Source organism: Contarinia nasturtii, unplaced genomic scaffold, assembly GCF_009176525.2.
Source record: "Contarinia nasturtii isolate CC-2019 unplaced genomic scaffold, AAFC_CNas_1.1 Cnas_scaffold_630, whole genome shotgun sequence".
Taxonomy (NCBI): Eukaryota; Metazoa; Arthropoda; class Insecta; order Diptera; family Cecidomyiidae; genus Contarinia; species Contarinia nasturtii.
Window position 1 is genome coordinate 1259339 of NW_022197981.1, and position 17042 is coordinate 1276380.

Sequence of the window (17042 nt, forward strand, 5' to 3'; positions counted from 1 at the left end):
ATTACATATATGAATTTGAACTCGCATAATTTAATAAAATTTGAAAAGTTTTTTTTAAATATGTGTAACACCTTCATTTAATTGAATACCTCAATTGTATTCGAAATTAATTCAAATATATTAATGTAAAATAGCTAGCTGTAACTTCAAAAATAGAAATAAAAACGATCTAAATAACAATTACAGATTATACGATCGCGATCATAGGAAACTATCATCAAAATTGTAAACTGGATTCAAAACCAAAGCGCAAATAAAAAGTACATACTAAACTGATCTATCATTTATTTTTTTATAATACAATACCCGTTTTTTATCATATTTATCATTTTTAAAGACCAAATATATGTCATCATTGAAAAACGAATTTGCAAATTTTCTTAAGAATTGAGAGTAAAAGATTGAATTTACATTATAAAAAAAGTGGTTGACCTTAACCGAAATTCAATTTGATGTACAGAAATAATGAATGTGACTTTACTACGGAAGAAAGATGCCGAGAATAATAAATTCGCAAAGCCATTTTTTTTGTTTTCAAAGTTTTTTTATTGTTGAAGAAACTAAATGCAGTACCATGTAGTCCAATAATATAAGGTAAATCAACGCAAACATATCTATTCTACGATTTTTTAAGATTTTTTATGATCAAAGTCAGTTTGGTGGCGTACAAAATACAAATACGCAAGTTCTTACAGTACATGCTGTATCACAAGATTTGTGACTGAAAAAGATTTGTTTATAAAAATATGAAAAAGATTGATAAAAATTGTTCAAGATTGGTGAAGATCGGTAAAATTTGACATGATTGCAATTCATTCAGAGAGATTTGATTAGAAAAGATTGGTGAAAATGGGCGAAACCCAAAATGATTCGTGGTACTCATAATAGTGTCTACCCCCAGATCTACGCCAATTGTGAAATGTGAGTGTGAATCAATGTATTTTTATTTGGTCAAATTTTAAGTTAAAAGGAAAAACCATGTGGAACGCTTCCGCTAACAAAGTGATGTTTGGTTGAAATTTAATAAATAAAAAAGCTTAGTTTCATTTTATCAATGTTGTTTTTTTATTAAAATTCTAAATAAAATGTGTGCTATCCGATTTCCATTTCCGAATAAAACATGAATTGAAAAGAAATGTAATATATCGGATAATATAAATAGATTAAAAATCATTTTTCTGACACACAAAATAAATTTCAACTAAACAATCCTGGTCATTCCATTTGCCATTTCTATTTATTTCGGTGCAATGCTCTCGCCCGGATGGATATGGATAGCCATTGTTTGGTTCGTGACTGTCCCAATTTGTGAATCCATCCTTGAAATCACATCCGTTTGCTGTCCAGAAATAATTAGATTGCTTATCACCCATATCAGTTCCACCAATCCATAATCGCTCGCTGCATGCTATATTTAAGATATCAAGAGAAATTGCATCATCAAATAAAGAAAGTAAATGAAAATTATGCAAACGAAAAAATTTGTTTTTTTTTTATTCTTACCATTTTCGATTGCTTGTTGTTCGTCTTCTGAGCCGATTTGCGCCAAATCCATTCCACGGGAGCGACAAAACTTTGATGCCATATACCAATTTTTCTGGAATTAATCATTCATTAATTAATTGTATATGTGATTGGTATGGTTTCATTTACCTTTTCTAATATGCCAAAATAGAATCGTTTTTTACCCACAATCATATATGGCATTGAGTTTAGCGTACAAACTAAAAAGAGACACATTTTTCATGTATTAATGAATGTTATGGCGTTTGTTTGATAAATTTTCTTACTTAGCTTACATTTGGTTTGTGAATCACAATTGTCGCTGTCAATGCAAAACTCACCGTTGCAATTACACTCTTCTGTATAAATCAGTAATAAAAATCAAAAATATTACAAATAAAATAATTTGAAATTAATATAAAAAATTGTTTGTTTTAGGAAGCGTGTCGAATTCTTAGGAATCCTATCAAAAGGATTTAATTTAAATGTCTACCTTCAAATTTCTCATCTTCAACCATGGTGTATTTTTTTGCGTTTGCCGATATAACTAGCAAAAAAGTCAGTAACAAAACCAAACGAAACATTATGATTGAATGATTGCGATGTGTAAGTTTTCTGTCGAACAATCAGCAAAAAAGTGACTTATGCTCGCAATTCACTGCCGTATTTTATACCTGAGTTTGTCCTAACATGCGCTTATCACTTTTAGCGAAGTCAATGAAACTCATTTCGAAGAATCATCCATAAAAAGCAATCAACGCACAACAAATTCGGTAGTATAGGAATCGTACCAATAATTTATTGGTTGTTTAATGTTTTAATATTATTTCACTGAATTACATCAGTTATATTGTTGTGTTCAGATGGATTTGTGAGTTTTTTGACATTTATAATGTCCAAATAATGCAATTGTACAACTGTTTACGATATGCAATAAACGCATTTCAAGTTATACATAAGATTCAAATGCTTTGTTATAGTTTACGGTTGCTCAAAGTATGAGCTGTATTGATTTAAGAGTGATTTAAATTTTAAGAAATTGCTTCCATTTGTAATGTGATTATGCATGAAGTGTATCGATTGTTTTTTGTCAAGCAGTTACTATTATCTAAAAATGTTATGCAATTTGCTTATTTGTTCTCATTTGGACCCAGTCATCTGGTTGCTTTATCAACAAAACCAAATGCTTGAAACTGAACAGCCACAAAAGAATTATATAAAACAATTGTCCTTTAAATTTTACATTCAGTACAATACCACAGAATTTCATTGCTCTTAAATCGAACATATTTCGATATATGCCGACTATTGCTCAATTTTTGAAATATCTTTCAATTGGTTAGAAAATTATTATTTTTCCATTTGTTAATTAAAAATAGTTTGGCATAGTTTCTTCTTAAAGTTGGCTTTCGAACATACTGAATCTAATTAAAACGAAAGAAATCTATTGATCAGAACAATGTATATCAACCATTGTAAACAATGGGCTAGAATTGTGAATGTGGCATGTGAAGGTTTCATTGTGAATGTGGCCTACATTTTGATAAATTCATCAATAACTCTTTATTCAATTTTATTTGACACCGTGTCTATTATTACATGTTACCCGATCGGTTCTGTAATAGTACCTGTAAATAATTTTATGTGTATTGTTCCTTTTGAAATTATATAAAGTTTTTGATCATAAGCCGAGCGAAGGCGCCGGTTATTTTTTTGACCATTTAGTTTATAATAATAAAAGTGAATAAGTTAAGAATGATCAAAACTTACATTTAGTACATACCTTGTCTGATCTAATCTAATTATAATCACGAACGAAAAGTCTTAATCAATATCTTCAAAAGAAAACCCGTCCAAATGCATAAAAACAAACTAAAAATTTATTTTTATTTCGACAAAATCCTTTATTTCTGTTTTGTTGAATTTCATTTCTCTGTTTGTCTGTCTCATTCATTGTTTGCTGAATTCATATTTTTGTTTCGTGTCACACGTGAAATTGGTTTTATTCTTATAATTAAATTGTAGTCGTCCTACATATACAACTTGGTTTGGTGTATAAGTAATTTAAAATGAATTTTAATTTTGTCTCGTTCATTCCATTCTTGTTCAATGTTCGTTTCTTTTTTTTTAAATTCTTTTTAATATAAATGTAATAATATTTATCTATAAAAAAGAGAAAGAATATTGCACGTACTGAATATGTTTATGTAATGGTTTCTTTTTTTTTTATTTCGCGCATCTGTTCTGTGCCGTTCAAACGTAAAGTAATGAAAATGAAAAAAAAATCCATCCTATTCCGTTTTTCCTTCTATTTTTCTCTCTTTATCTCTGATTATGATTTCACGAAATTCACTTAAAGTCTTATATGTTCATGAATGAAATTGCTATTTAAGCCGGATGAAAATTGAAATGAGCGATTCTTTGCCTAAAATGACCCAAATGTATCGAACGCCGTTTCATCATTTGTTTATTAACATTTTTTTCTGATATTTTTTTCAGTGCATAATTTTTTTTTGTTACTAGCAGTTTTCACTTCACTGACATTTCGAAAATTCATTGAATAATGTTAAGAATAAAATGTTAAAAATTGCGTAGTTCCATTTGTTTTTTTATTCTTTTTTTTTTCTTTCAAATCATTTATTTTATATTACGTATGCTATGTTTCATTTAATTCGTACAATTTAACATTGAAAATTATTCCTTTAGTTATTGTTTTTTTTTTTATTAATATTAATTAATTAATTCAAATAGTGGTAAGCTTTTTCCTGTCGTCATTGTTTTCCCGCATAATTAATTTCGGTTTATGTACATAAATATGTTGAGAAAAATCATTGTATTTTTTCAGTTTTTTTTTGGTATATTCCTCAACACACACACATTTTTCATTTTGCAATGCTTCAATTTCAATTGGTATTTTTCGGCATGCACGCACAGACTGCACTGTCATGAATGAGAATTGTTGAATTTTCTCTTCTTTTTGTTGCATGGACGAGGATGCATGTGGGTGCTCGTTTTTTTTTCATCTTCAATAAATCCAAAGTTCTTACTACAAAAAACGTTTAAGTAAATTGTCCAATCGTTTTATTTTTAAATTTAATTTATAGAGATTTTGTTGTTTGCATAATATGTTGTTGTTGTTATTATTTATTAAATTCAAAATGCGCTGACATACTTATCACACACCGATTGACAGTTGATTTCTTTCATTTAATTTCACTATATATTCGATTTCGTTAAACCACGGACTTTACCATTAAATTGTTAATTATACATATATAGAACGTTTGCACCACGTCTAAATTACATTTCCGCCTTTACGTTAAGTTTTTTTTTTTCATATTTTTGTTTAATTCCTAATTAAGTGCTGAGAAAGCATCACACTTTTGTCAATTTGCTGAGAAATGTTCACTTTCACGCATTTTATTCCATTTATTTGTTTTTATTTAAATTAATATATTAAAGTTTTTACCCTGTGATTTCTTAGTATGTTTGAGAAAGTGTATTTAATCGACGACGATTGTTTTAATGCCTTTTTTTATATCATACTTCGTCAATGCATTCACAACACTTTTTCTTCGATTTCGTTCAAGTTTTTGTTTGGTTATTTGAAAGTATTAGATTTTTTTTAAAAGAAAATAAGAAAAAACACTAAAACATTCAATAAAAAGTTTATTGAGTTTTCTTTAAGTAAATTTAAAATGATCAAAATGAAATTGAATGAAAAACTATTGTGACGCATGCCCGTTTTCATTTTCAGATTATACATTTTCTTCTCTTATTCCAATCATATAATCTATACATATTTTCAATGAAAATAAAAAAAAAACAAATTTCATCATATACTGCTTCTCCTTATCGGAAAAAGTGTACTAATTCGTGAATTTATTTGTTGTAAAAATTGTCTAAAAAAAACGAGATTCTAATAGCGAACTTATAATTCCCCAAGAAATTAAAAAAGAAACACACACACATTGGCTGAGTGAATTATTATAAATGGTGATTAAGAATTGACAATTACAGAACGAAACTCTCTTATATATTGCATGGTATACGCTCGATTCCAGTATAGACAACAAAATTATTATGGTAAATTCGTAATAAGTGTTAATTAACATTGACAAAAAAAAAATAATCGAAAAAATAATGATGAATATTTCCGAACGGAAAAAATATACAATAAAAATATCTGACGAAACTGAAACAAAGAAAAAAAAATATATAAATCACAATAAATTCTATCTACTACAAACATGTACAAAAATGATTCGTATTTAAAAAAAAAGAAGATAGCAGGCAAATTGAACGGAGCCGTACCATGAAAAACATATATTCTAAATTGCCGATGACGAAAATAAATTTGGCGATCTGTGCAAAAAAATACGTCTTTAAAAAATGAGCTCATAACAACTATGCAGACTTAAAGATGCACGAAAAACAAAGAATCGAATCAGATGATCAGACACAGACTGAAGCTGAAACAGATATTGAGATAAAATCTCTCCATTGGACCTGCTGATTTATTGCGAATTCTTCACAGTTTTATTTTCAATTTCGGCATATAAACATCTATAGACTGGCTGGACCCATGGCCGTAAATAAATTGTTTAGATTTAGGTAACAAAATCGAGTAAAACGAATCAGCACCATTTTATTATTATCATTTTTTTGTTGAATATAAAACCATTTTTCTCTTTCTCTCGTTTTTCGTTGTTACTTGAAAAAAAAAATTACAATTTTTCCCTTTAAAATCTGAATTTGTTGTCTATTTATTAATAAATGTGTGCCTCGACTAAATATAAAATAAGCATGGTATTACGAAAAAAATTCTTATTTGCAAAAAATGTCTCTTTCCACATTTTTTTTTTGCTGAGCGTGTGTATGTTACAAAAATATATGTAAAGTTGTTTGATTTCTTTTCTTTTTTTTTTCAAATACAATAATTAATGTTCCGCATACATATTGAGAGATAAACTTATCGATTTTGACACTACATCGAAAAATATAATATAAAATAAGTACATGCATTTTTCCACAACTCTTTTTTTATCTCTTGCTTTCGTCCTTTTCATTCGCACGCCTGCTTAAATTTGTATTAAAAAAGCAGAATTTAATTTAAGGCCATCGCGAATTAAATCGTCGAGGCAAATGAGACTTTGAATCAAAATATTGAACCAGGTCAATTTCACATTCATACACATGGCAACTGTATATCGATTGGTGACGCATTTTTTCAGACTTTCGGTTAAAAAAAATTAACAACATAATATAATATCGAGAAAAAAAAAACGTTTTTTTTTTCGCGGTGTCATGTAAATTCTTCATGAAAGTGTCATATTCTTTTTTGCATGGATTTTGTGTTTTTGGTAAAAATTCCCTAATTTTTTTAATGTTCAAATCCATTTTTGATGTTGTCATATAAACGAAGAAAAATCCTTATTATATTTAATTCCTAACTGTGTTTTTTTTTTGCTGAATTTCTAGATTTTTTTTTTTGCAGTTTATTTAGTGATCTGGTTTAAGTTTCTTTTGCACGATTAGAACAAGTTAATGTTGACAATAATACAATTACTTGGTTTGATTAAATAAACACTTAGTTTTGTTTAGACACACACATTTACAATTTCTTTTCATTTTCTTTTCCTCTTGTTTTATTCACTTTGTCCATATTTCTTCGTTCCATTTGTGTTCTCGCCGAATTTCATTTGGTTATGGTATTATTTTGAATGTACGGTTTTTTTGTTTGAGATAAAAGCACCATTAAAATATTAGCAAATGAAAAACTATCCACCAGTCGACTTCTAATCTTTTTTTGATCAGCACTAAGCACGCATTATGATTTTTCTTTTCATTGCATTCATGTTAATAATTGACACCAGAAGAAAAGGTTCTATAATGTCAAAAGAGGTTTTTTTTTTGTTTAAATCGTATTTTAGAGATGAGGAAAAGTGTGTGTGTGTGTGTGTGTGTTTTCATTATAAAGTAAAAAATAGGTTTTTAAACATGAGGATTCACAATTTTAAGTCGTTCCTCGGAGATTTGCTTTTCTTTTTCAAAAAAAAAAAGTGTTTCTATCATGAAGAATCTGAAAATATTCCGACAAAATGCGCGTGTCATGGATCAATGGCCGGTAGAGATTCATTTAACATTCGTCGTCAGTTTTGTCGATTTTCTGCCATTCAATTTATTTGATTTGTGTGTGATTAAATTTTCATTTCACCCCGATATCATCATTCGCTCTTTTTCTGTATTTTATCGAACTAGAATCGATGATGACTTGGCCATGCTCGGCCCTACCGTGGATCAAACATTGAATGATGATTCGAAAAGAATGCCAAATCGGACGCAATATAATTCTGTCGTCGATGATGATCTGCATAGCCGTATGGATAGTTTGGTGATGGCATATGAATGGTTGGTGGACTGGATGCGGCAAACGCTTGTGATTGTTGTTGTGCATGTTGTTTTTCAAAGAAATCATTCGTTGTTGGAAAACCATAGCCGGCGGATGAGAATCCAGCATGTTGGCCATATGCAGCGGCCGCTGCATGTGTTGCATAAAATGGTGGAAGATGCGGATCAACATTGGTAGTTGCTTGACGGGTGGTTTTTTGGAAAAAATCGGGCGGAATGGGTGGATGCGTTTTTTCATAGAAATCATGAATATAAAGCGGTTGTTGCATAGCCGCTGCCATGAAATTCGAATGGTATGAATTCATTGAGTTGATTGAATTCATGGGCATCGATGCGGATGGCGTTGATGGTGGCGGTGTCAGTGAATAATTATGATTGCTGGTTAAATTGCTCACCGAAAATGGATGATTGTTTAGATTCATCGGTGGTGTTTGTGTTTGTGGACTGTTCGGTGAATGTAGACCAGATGTTGGCGGCACCAATGATGACGTTGGATAACTTGAGCTTGAATAGTGTGACATTAAATTTGCGGTTGGTGTTGATGCGCCATTTAGATCACTACTACGACTTCGATTACTTGAGCAACGTAAATCAGTTGTTGAATTTCCTAACATTGGACTACCTAAGCTGGATGATGCCGATGACAGATAATTCGATGAATACAAACAACTACTTTGAAATGGTGACGATTGCAAATGATCCACACCACTAGCACCGCTACCACTAACACTACTACCAGCGCTTGCAACACCACCACCACCACCACCACCACCACCAACCATACTAGCCGGTATATCGAGCCGACTTTCGCTTGAACGTAAGCTGTGCACAGACGATGATTGTTGCCCACTTGAGTCATGGTTATCACTTAAACTAGGTATTTGATCGACTAGTGATTCAAGACCGGACAAACTTTTCGCTGTTACATCACTTATGCTTTGCTTACTGATGTACGCACTCATTTCGTCCGAGTGCGTTTGTTGTGCTTGTAGATGATGTGATTGGAACGGATTGTGCTGACTTTGGATATGCTGTTGCTTAAAATAAAACAGATTGAATTATGACACAAAAAGAGAGAAATAAAAAAAAACAATCACACAAGATCCGTCTTCAATTTGAATCAAATGAAAGCGTTCAAAACGCAAAATTTTGGAAATTCCGAAATGAAGAATATGCTTACCTGTTGTTGCTGCTGTTGTTGTAAGTGAAGTTGCTGTTGATGCTGTAAGTGTAGTTGGCTAAGATGCTGCTGCTGTTGTTGTTGTTGTTGTTGTTGTGACGCATCGACACCAATGTATGGTGATTTTTGTGCATCCACATTGACGGAAGCCGCTTTTTGTGTGTCTACCGATAAGTATGGCGAATTTTGTGAATTCACACCACCAATTGGAGCCTGTTTTTGTTGCCAATGGTGCTGTTGTGATTGAGATTGCTACGTAATATATAGAAAAAAACGAATGTAATAATTCTCTCTTGGAATTTAACAACATCAAACAAATGTAAACGATTGCTTACCTGTTGCGAAACATTGAATGTATCATTCCAGTTGTCATTGTGTACGCAATCAGGTGTTTCAAAATCGGTCGGTGCAATACTCTGTGAATTTGACGACGGGGAATTGGTGTCACCGTTGCCGGCAGCTGCGTTCAGATGTTCGGCCGTTGAAATAGCCGCCGATATTTCGGACGATAGATTCGAATGGGAGAATTGCTGAGGTGAATCAGAAGCATTTGTTTGTTGTGGATGTTCGTGCGGTTGAAATGCTGTCGATTGCATACTATTAAAATTTCCATTCATTTGACACTGCATGCTACCATTCATATTCAATGGATTATTGGCCGACATTTGTGAAAACATATTCATTGATTGTTGTTGTTGCTGCTGTTGTTGGTTTTGTTGTTGGGATTGCTTTTGAGTCTGTTGTTTTGATGGTTGAGATGGTTGTTGATTCAGTGCCGGTGAAAACATTGTTCGCTCCGAATCGAGAGCTGTATCATTGATAATACTCTCAATGTTGGCACTATTTGCGGGTAATTTTGTTGGAACAATTGAACCATCCATACCCTCCATTTTGACCTTTTTTGGTCGGCCACGCTTTTTCTTTGGCGTACCATCACTCAACATTTCCGAATCTTGTGATGTATTCTGTGATCGTCGTGGCACACTTATTTTCACATTTTCCTCACCTTCACCACGCACCTTTTTTGGTCTACCGCGCTTCTTTTTCGGTGCACCCATCATATCACCATCACACTTTCCACTGATCATACTGATGTCCGTCATATCAGACGGCTGATGAGATTGCATCATATCCGGCATTGAAATTCCCATCGTATTTGGATTTGAGGCAAAACGACTCACACTTAATTTGTCCACTTTATTTCCATCATTATCTATGTGAACAAATAAAAATGCATAATTTTCGATTTTATTATATGGTTAGATTTTATGGTAGACAATTGTGATAAAAAAAATTCTTTTAATATCAAACTTTCACAATTGTTCACAAAAAATATTGTACATTTTTGCGGTGACACCTACCATAAATCGCTTTCGAATTTTTTGGATCGGCAAACACACATTCTGATTCATCAATATGTGGTATAACTCCATTCAAATAGTCACGAAACTTTTTTAATGCCACATAAAATGGCACTTTATCTGCCGCTCTTGGTAATTGTGCACACCTCGCACTGGACGACGGCATCACCCACATATACTGTTTTGTTTTTATCGTAGAGGGAAGAGAGAGATAAAGAGGATGAATGAATAAACGACTCTTACAAATCAAAACACATAAAATTGACATTTTGACGTAGACATCTTCTTCTGAACCATCAAAAATTATGAGTTGCCAGAAGTGCACACAAATGTTTAACATGTCACTCGTTATGAATATAAATAGATAAGGAAAATTCGTACCGTATTCGTTCCTTCGATACATTCCGGTTGTCGGCCAAAGTTAAACTCTTTTTTGCCGGAAAACACTTCAAAAATGAGTTTTCCATTGAAAACGGCTATTTTCGGGCGATATCTTCGAAGTTTTTCATGCAATAAATGGCTGCCCTCTTTGATTTCTTTTCGCGTTAAGTCGGCCGATCCTTTTGTTGCACGTTGCACCATATTAGTAAATCCAATTCCATAGTCAAGTAGTTTAAAATCTTCTTCAGCATTCATTTGTTCGTGTGTCAATCCGGACAAATAGAGGCATTTCCAAAAATGATTGCCAGGACCAGCATAGTGATGACCTCTGTATGCCGCAAATAATCCTGGATTGATTCCAATCTGTTGTTGTCAAACAAACAGGTTAACAAATGCAGGTATTAATTTCAATTAGTTTTAAGAACGCAATCACGTGCATTGACATGGTTATTGAAATCGTTCTTTTTTCGTTCAAAAACAAAAAAAAAGCTATATGATAACATTTCAATTGCATGCAACAAAAAAGAAGCGAGACAGAGAGAGAGAGAAAGAAAGAGAATGAGGTAGCGAGAGAAAATGGGAATATTACACTCACTATGATAATATCTAGGTTATTTGCCAAATGATCGGGTAACGTTCGTTTGGACACTTCTTCTTCGGACATTCCATTGAAGCGATCGTGTTTTTTGCGTTCTTTTGGCGTCGGTTTGGCTATTATGCCTGTTGGTTCATTTGGTAATCCGCCGAGTGGTATATTTTGACTGTGTGTGTGTGTTTGGGAAAAATCAAAAGCAAAAAAAGTCCAATAAATTGTTTGCATTTCTTTATAAATGTGACGACGACGTCACATGCGAAGAACAACAAAGAAATTAAAAAGAAATTCCGGTTTTTCCTTACCCGTCTTCAGTGCGAACTTTCTTTTTTCGGCCGCGTTTCTTTGGCGTAATTTCGCTTATCATTGATGTTTGCGTGTCCATTGGACTGTGCAACGATGACATCAATACATTTTTCATGGTTGGCATTGATTCGTTGCCATTGTTCATGGGATTTTGCAGCGAAGGATAACCGCTCATTGTATTGCCCACATTCGATCGCATTTGTTGCAATGCCAATCCAAAACTACCCATATTCGGTAAATGATGATGATTTTGATGCGGCGATATTGAATGCATATCTTCATCAACAAAATTATATGGATCGTCCGGTTGTTGTTGCTGCGGCGCTTGTCTCGGTTGCTAATTGATAAAAATAAAAATAATGAAAATGAAAAGAAAACTTGATTGAAATTCTAGTTGAGATTTAAGTTTCGGTTCGTCTTCTACATAATATTAGTAGACATACAGCCAAAGAAGTTTGCGAACATAAAAACACTTTTTTTGAGTTAATTATTTCGAAAGAAACTAACACTTACATCCAATGAACTGGGCGTTCCCGGTGCCGATGAGATATTTGAATTTTTCGTGGATGGAGTTGCTGGTGAGTCTAATTGATATGGTTTAAATGGTGCATTCTATCGAATGAAAGAAAAAACACACACACATCAAAATGATTTAAATAAGTAATAAATGTCAATTCAAATTTTCTCAATAATTTTTCTCATATTGATCGCATTATTCACCTGTATTTGTTGTTGCTGCTGTGACTGTTGACCATTGACCGGAGGTAAATACATTGGTGAATATCTAAAAAAATGTTCAGAATAATTAAACAAAATTGTATTAGATGAACACAAATTGATAAATGTTTGAATCAAGATTGTTGGGCTTACAATTTGTATTGATAATGCGGATCATTATCTCTATGAATTTGCATATCCATTTGGTGTTGCTGAGGCAATTGTTGTGACGGCATATTTTGCTCATGTGACATTTGCGTTTGTTGATGATTGTACTGATACATCTGTTCATCGTATTGATGTTGCATTTGTTGTTCAGTATTTGGATGAATTGGATTTTGTTGTTGTTGTTGTTGCTGCTGCTGCTGTTGTTGATGATGATGCTGCTGTTGTAAGAAAAAAAAAGTTTAAAAAAATGTTCATTTTCGGAAATATAAAATAAACTTTTTCGTAAAACTAACAACCATGCTCCAAATCCAAAAGATTAACGAACTTTTCCATTGAAATAAATAAAAATGTAGAAAAAAGAAGCTCACCTCTTGATGCTGCTGACGATCAACATCGTTGTACACATTACGATCTAAATTAGCATTTGTGTTTGTTGTATTGCTTGTTTCAAGTGAATTTGAATCCTTTTGATCGTCATCATCGTCATCATCGTCGTCATCATCATCGTTCGTAATATCATCACTGTCTTCAATACCCGGTATAGATCGCGAATCCTCGTTATCGGACGTTGTTGAGTTCGCATTTTTATCACAAAATATTTTATCGAGTTCATTCACATCATTTTCACTATGCACACGATCAATCATATCATTATCATTATCATTATTGCGTTCGTGTAATGGATTTGTATTTGGACTATGATTTTCTGTTGTTGGATTTGTTTGCGATACATTTGCATTTGTGTTATCATGCATTTGTTCGTTGTAATGATCCGGCTGTGCAAAATAAAAAATTCAAAATGTTGCATACACATTTATAATAGAAACTATATTAAATTTAAAATGCAATTATTTATCTCTTCTTACCGATTGATGTTGTGACCTATCTATGTTGTTTGTTTGATCGGTACTGGCGATCATTCCTTTAATGTGCTCGATTGTTTTATGGTCGGTAACATTATGATCATTTCCATTATCATCCAGTGTATCGATAAGCGCATCCTTTGCAATGCAATTTTCATCGTCTTTAACACTAGTCTGTTCACTGTCATCGGTTGCCATTTGATTTTCATCATTTGGATTGTTTGCACATTCATCAAATGATTCTAATGCAACGGGCATATTTGCATCGTTTGCATTCAATGAAGCCATTTGGAACGACAATTCAAAACTTTTTCTCGTTCGTCTTCACGGTTCCTTTAATAGATATTTTTGTGCAACTCAAATTGTCGTTAATTTTTTTGTTTCCTCTCTTTTGATTTCTGGTTTTCTTCTCTTTTTTTTGGTTTTTCACAACTTCGAACTAGAATCGTTTCAAATAGATATCAATTCGAGACTCGCTTCTTTGTATTTGTTTGTTTGTTTGTTTTTTTTCTATTTCGTTCGACTAGCTTTTCTGTTAATATAGATAAATTTGGTTACGTTTATATTTACTAAAAGAAAAACGGTAAATGTTTTGCTTCATCAACACAAAGAGAATGTCAAAGCAAATTTTTAGTGTAGTATAGTGCAAATCACAATTTTGAGTTTCGATTCCTTTCGTTTACATTCAACGCATGAACATGTCACACAACACACACATCTATCTGATCCAAGTTTAAGTGCGTCTTTAGAACTAACATATTTCGTTTGGGATCTCCATGTGTTTCTCTCTCTTCCTTTCTGTCACTCTTGTTTCGTTTCGTTCTATTTTGCCTTATTCAAAACAATGACTAATTCCATCACTAAACAATTTTTGTTTGTGTGTTTTTATTTTGTTGTTTTGTTAATCACCGATGTACACAGTGAATCGATCAAATTTCACATTTTTTCGATCGATTGGTAAAAGCTTGCGCTTAATTTTAATTTTATGGATTGGTTGCCACATTTTTGCCATTCACAATTCATATTAGTCCAGTTTTTAGTCACACTGCATTTATTTATTATGATCTCTTTTTTTTTTAATTCTTTATTTGTTTTATTTGAAACGTGAGTCTGTTTTCAATTCACTGAATTTCTTTTCCTGAGCCAATAGTTTTCAATTTTTCGATAGTAGCGATGACAGTTTAAGCTAAGCTGTGGGTAGCATATATCATTTTTTTATGCATGCGATATGTATCTTTCTTTCTTTTGCATATATCTTAAAATGTGCTCTTTTTTTATTATCGCAAATAATCCACGGTACGAGTTGAAAATTGTTTCGGGTTGCGTCACTACTGTACTGGTTGTCGTTTGTGATGCGTGATTCTGATTTTCTATGAAAAATAAATGAAAGAGAAAAAAAATGGCATGAAAAAATTGTGACAATAAAATTTCACACTTGATACATCAATAACGAGAGGGAAATATTGAATAACGAGCAAAAAACATGACAAAAAAATGCACACGTTTCAGAGAATTCATTATATACACATACACACAATCATCTACTGATAAATCGGCTCGTACATATACATAAAAAGCACGAAAAAGTGACACACGCATCATGCCAAAATCGCTGCTAAAATCTCTGGATAGTAGCGTATATACATTGTACAAGTGTACAGTGTACACACTGTGGATTGCGGGTGCAAGCGACATTATCGACGTTAACAACAACAAAAACGTCAAAAGAAACAACAACGACCGAACATAATAACAACAAAAGAAGAGAAGATGAAAAAAAATCGCGCACAAAGAACGAGAAACGGAAAAGGAGTAGAAAAGAAGAAAAGAATGAAGAATGTCCAGCCGAATAACAACCTGCTACAATTTGACAAAAATGCACGAACAAAAAAGAAACATTTTGGTTGTCGCGCATACTATGCCACCACCCCGATACACATTCACCAAACAATAATAAACAAACGACGCATCATCAACGACAAAATCAAGTCGAATATTTTCGATTTTCTCTTTCAGTGTCTTTATCTTTTGATTTTTTGTCGTATGTTCCTTTTGATATCATCATCGTCATTGTTTTCTCTTTTAAAAGAAAGACTAAGATTAAACCAAGAAAAAAAATTGAGATCAGTGCGAAAAAAAAGTCTAAGCTTTTCATTCATATCCTTAATTTCATCGCGTTGATGTCATAATTTTCTTGATTTTCTTACTTTCATTCAATTGTATGTGATTATACATGGTCTTTGTTGTGCAACATAATATAAGCAAATATGATTTTCAGAATTTGGTCTCTTTGTTATTTGCTGTTGCACAATATGAAACCGACGCATCAAAGACGCCATATAACTGACAAGAAAAAATAATGATAATCATTTACACGCTCGTTCTCTAGAGCTCCCTCTATTTCAAACACACAATTTTGATCCTGTTTTTCACACCACTCACTCTCTCTCTCTCTCTCTCTCTCTCTCGCACAAACTTTATTTAAAAACAAAATTCTCGCTATTCGTCGTCGTGGTCATTTTGTTTTGTTTCATCAAGCACCTTATATTGCGTTGCCTTTTTTACATAAACCTATTGTTGTAATGTCTTTTGTTTAATTTGCTTTTGTTTCGCAAGTAAATTTTTGATGCTATTGGTAATGTTTATATAAAAAAAGAAGTGGTTTTTGCATGAGCTTGGTCAAACAATTGCTCGTTGAAAAAAGGATTTTGTCGATGTTTATTTTGTGTGTTGTTGCTTCTATTCATTTGTTCGTGTTTACATCTTCGATATTATATTCTTGAAAAAGATATAAAAAACCATGACCGTTTATGTGTGCATGTGTGTGTGTGATTATTGTTATGTGAGAGTTAGTCTGTGGCGACATGTATACATATTCAAATTTCGTATAAATTTAGTACCAGTAAGACTGACCGATAGAGAGAAAGGCAAAAAAAATACTTTGAACGTGTGTTTAGCAACGGATGTGTGCGCGACCTCCTGTGCCAACTGAAGAGAGAATAAAAAAAATATTCCTCACAACGCAGAAAAAAATCACACATACAGTGCCTTTATGTTCCTTTTTGTTCAACGAGCGCGAGAGTGAACGAGCGAGTTTTTATTTTCTTTCGCGTTATTTATTGCACACACATGTTTTGCATCAAAAACCTGTAAAAAAAGAAGAACTAAGAAACTGATTTTTTTTATTCGTTCGTGAGAACGAATACATAAACAGACTTTGTTCGTTTTCATTTTAGTTTCGGTTTTTTTTTTGGTGCAGTTCTTTGGATTTGGTTTAGTAAACTGTGAAATTACAAACAAGTACAGAAAGATTTAAAAGACAAAAAAAAAAACATTATGAGGACAGAAAGGAGTATCAAAGAAAGAGCGAGATGAAATGCGAAATTCAAATGAGTAAAGAGTCAGACAAAAAAAGAACCGAGAATGGGTTGAGTGATCCTTTTATTGTTTTTATGGGACGAGATCGCGACGATCTTTCGAGTAGTTTTTATTGTGGATCCAACAAAAGCACAAACACACACACACACACACACACACACACACACACACACACACACACA

General features: G+C 32.5%; 2 protein-coding genes across 7 annotated transcripts in view; both read right to left on the reverse strand.

The window, feature by feature from the left end:
* Positions 1-1151: 1151 nt before the first annotated feature.
* Positions 1152-2121, reverse strand: LOC116340329 (collectin-10-like). Of its 2 annotated transcripts, none has more exons than XM_031766777.1 (5): positions 1997-2121; positions 1800-1862; positions 1654-1724; positions 1504-1597; positions 1152-1408 (listed from the first exon to the last, which is right to left on the reverse strand). In XM_031766777.1, the coding sequence occupies exons 1-5, from the start codon at positions 2085-2087 to the stop codon at positions 1164-1166; spliced, it is 564 nt and encodes a 187-aa protein (XP_031622637.1). In that variant the 5' UTR covers positions 2088-2121; the 3' UTR covers positions 1152-1163. The 2 variants fall into 2 exon arrangements, with proteins under 2 accessions (XP_031622637.1, XP_031622636.1); XM_031766776.1 differs by having other exon boundaries at positions 1791-1862.
* Positions 2122-5248: 3127 nt separating this feature from the next.
* The window catches only part of LOC116340051, a 24743-nt gene continuing 12949 nt past the window's right edge, over positions 5249-17042 (reverse strand). For 2 of the 5 annotated variants that reach the window (XM_031766226.1, XM_031766224.1), the window contains exons 2-14: positions 13486-14852; positions 12988-13395; positions 12605-12837; positions 12455-12518; positions 12248-12346; positions 11734-12071; positions 11432-11597; positions 10837-11199; positions 10456-10633; positions 9430-10307; positions 9095-9346; positions 9014-9022; positions 5249-8945 (exon numbers count right to left, since the gene is read on the reverse strand). In XM_031766226.1, coding sequence (XP_031622086.1) covers positions 7794-8945; positions 9014-9022; positions 9095-9346; positions 9430-10307; positions 10456-10633; positions 10837-11199; positions 11432-11597; positions 11734-12071; positions 12248-12346; positions 12455-12518; positions 12605-12837; positions 12988-13395; positions 13486-13770 — 4425 coding nt within the window. In that variant the 5' untranslated portion in view covers positions 13771-14852 and the 3' untranslated portion in view covers positions 5249-7793. Of the gene's footprint in view, positions 8952-9013; positions 9023-9094; positions 9347-9429; positions 10308-10455; positions 10634-10836; positions 11200-11431; positions 11598-11733; positions 12072-12247; positions 12347-12454; positions 12519-12604; positions 12838-12987; positions 13396-13485; positions 14853-17042 lie in introns of all 5 variants that reach the window. The other 3 variants (XM_031766228.1, XM_031766229.1, XM_031766227.1) reach the window with 3 other exon arrangements.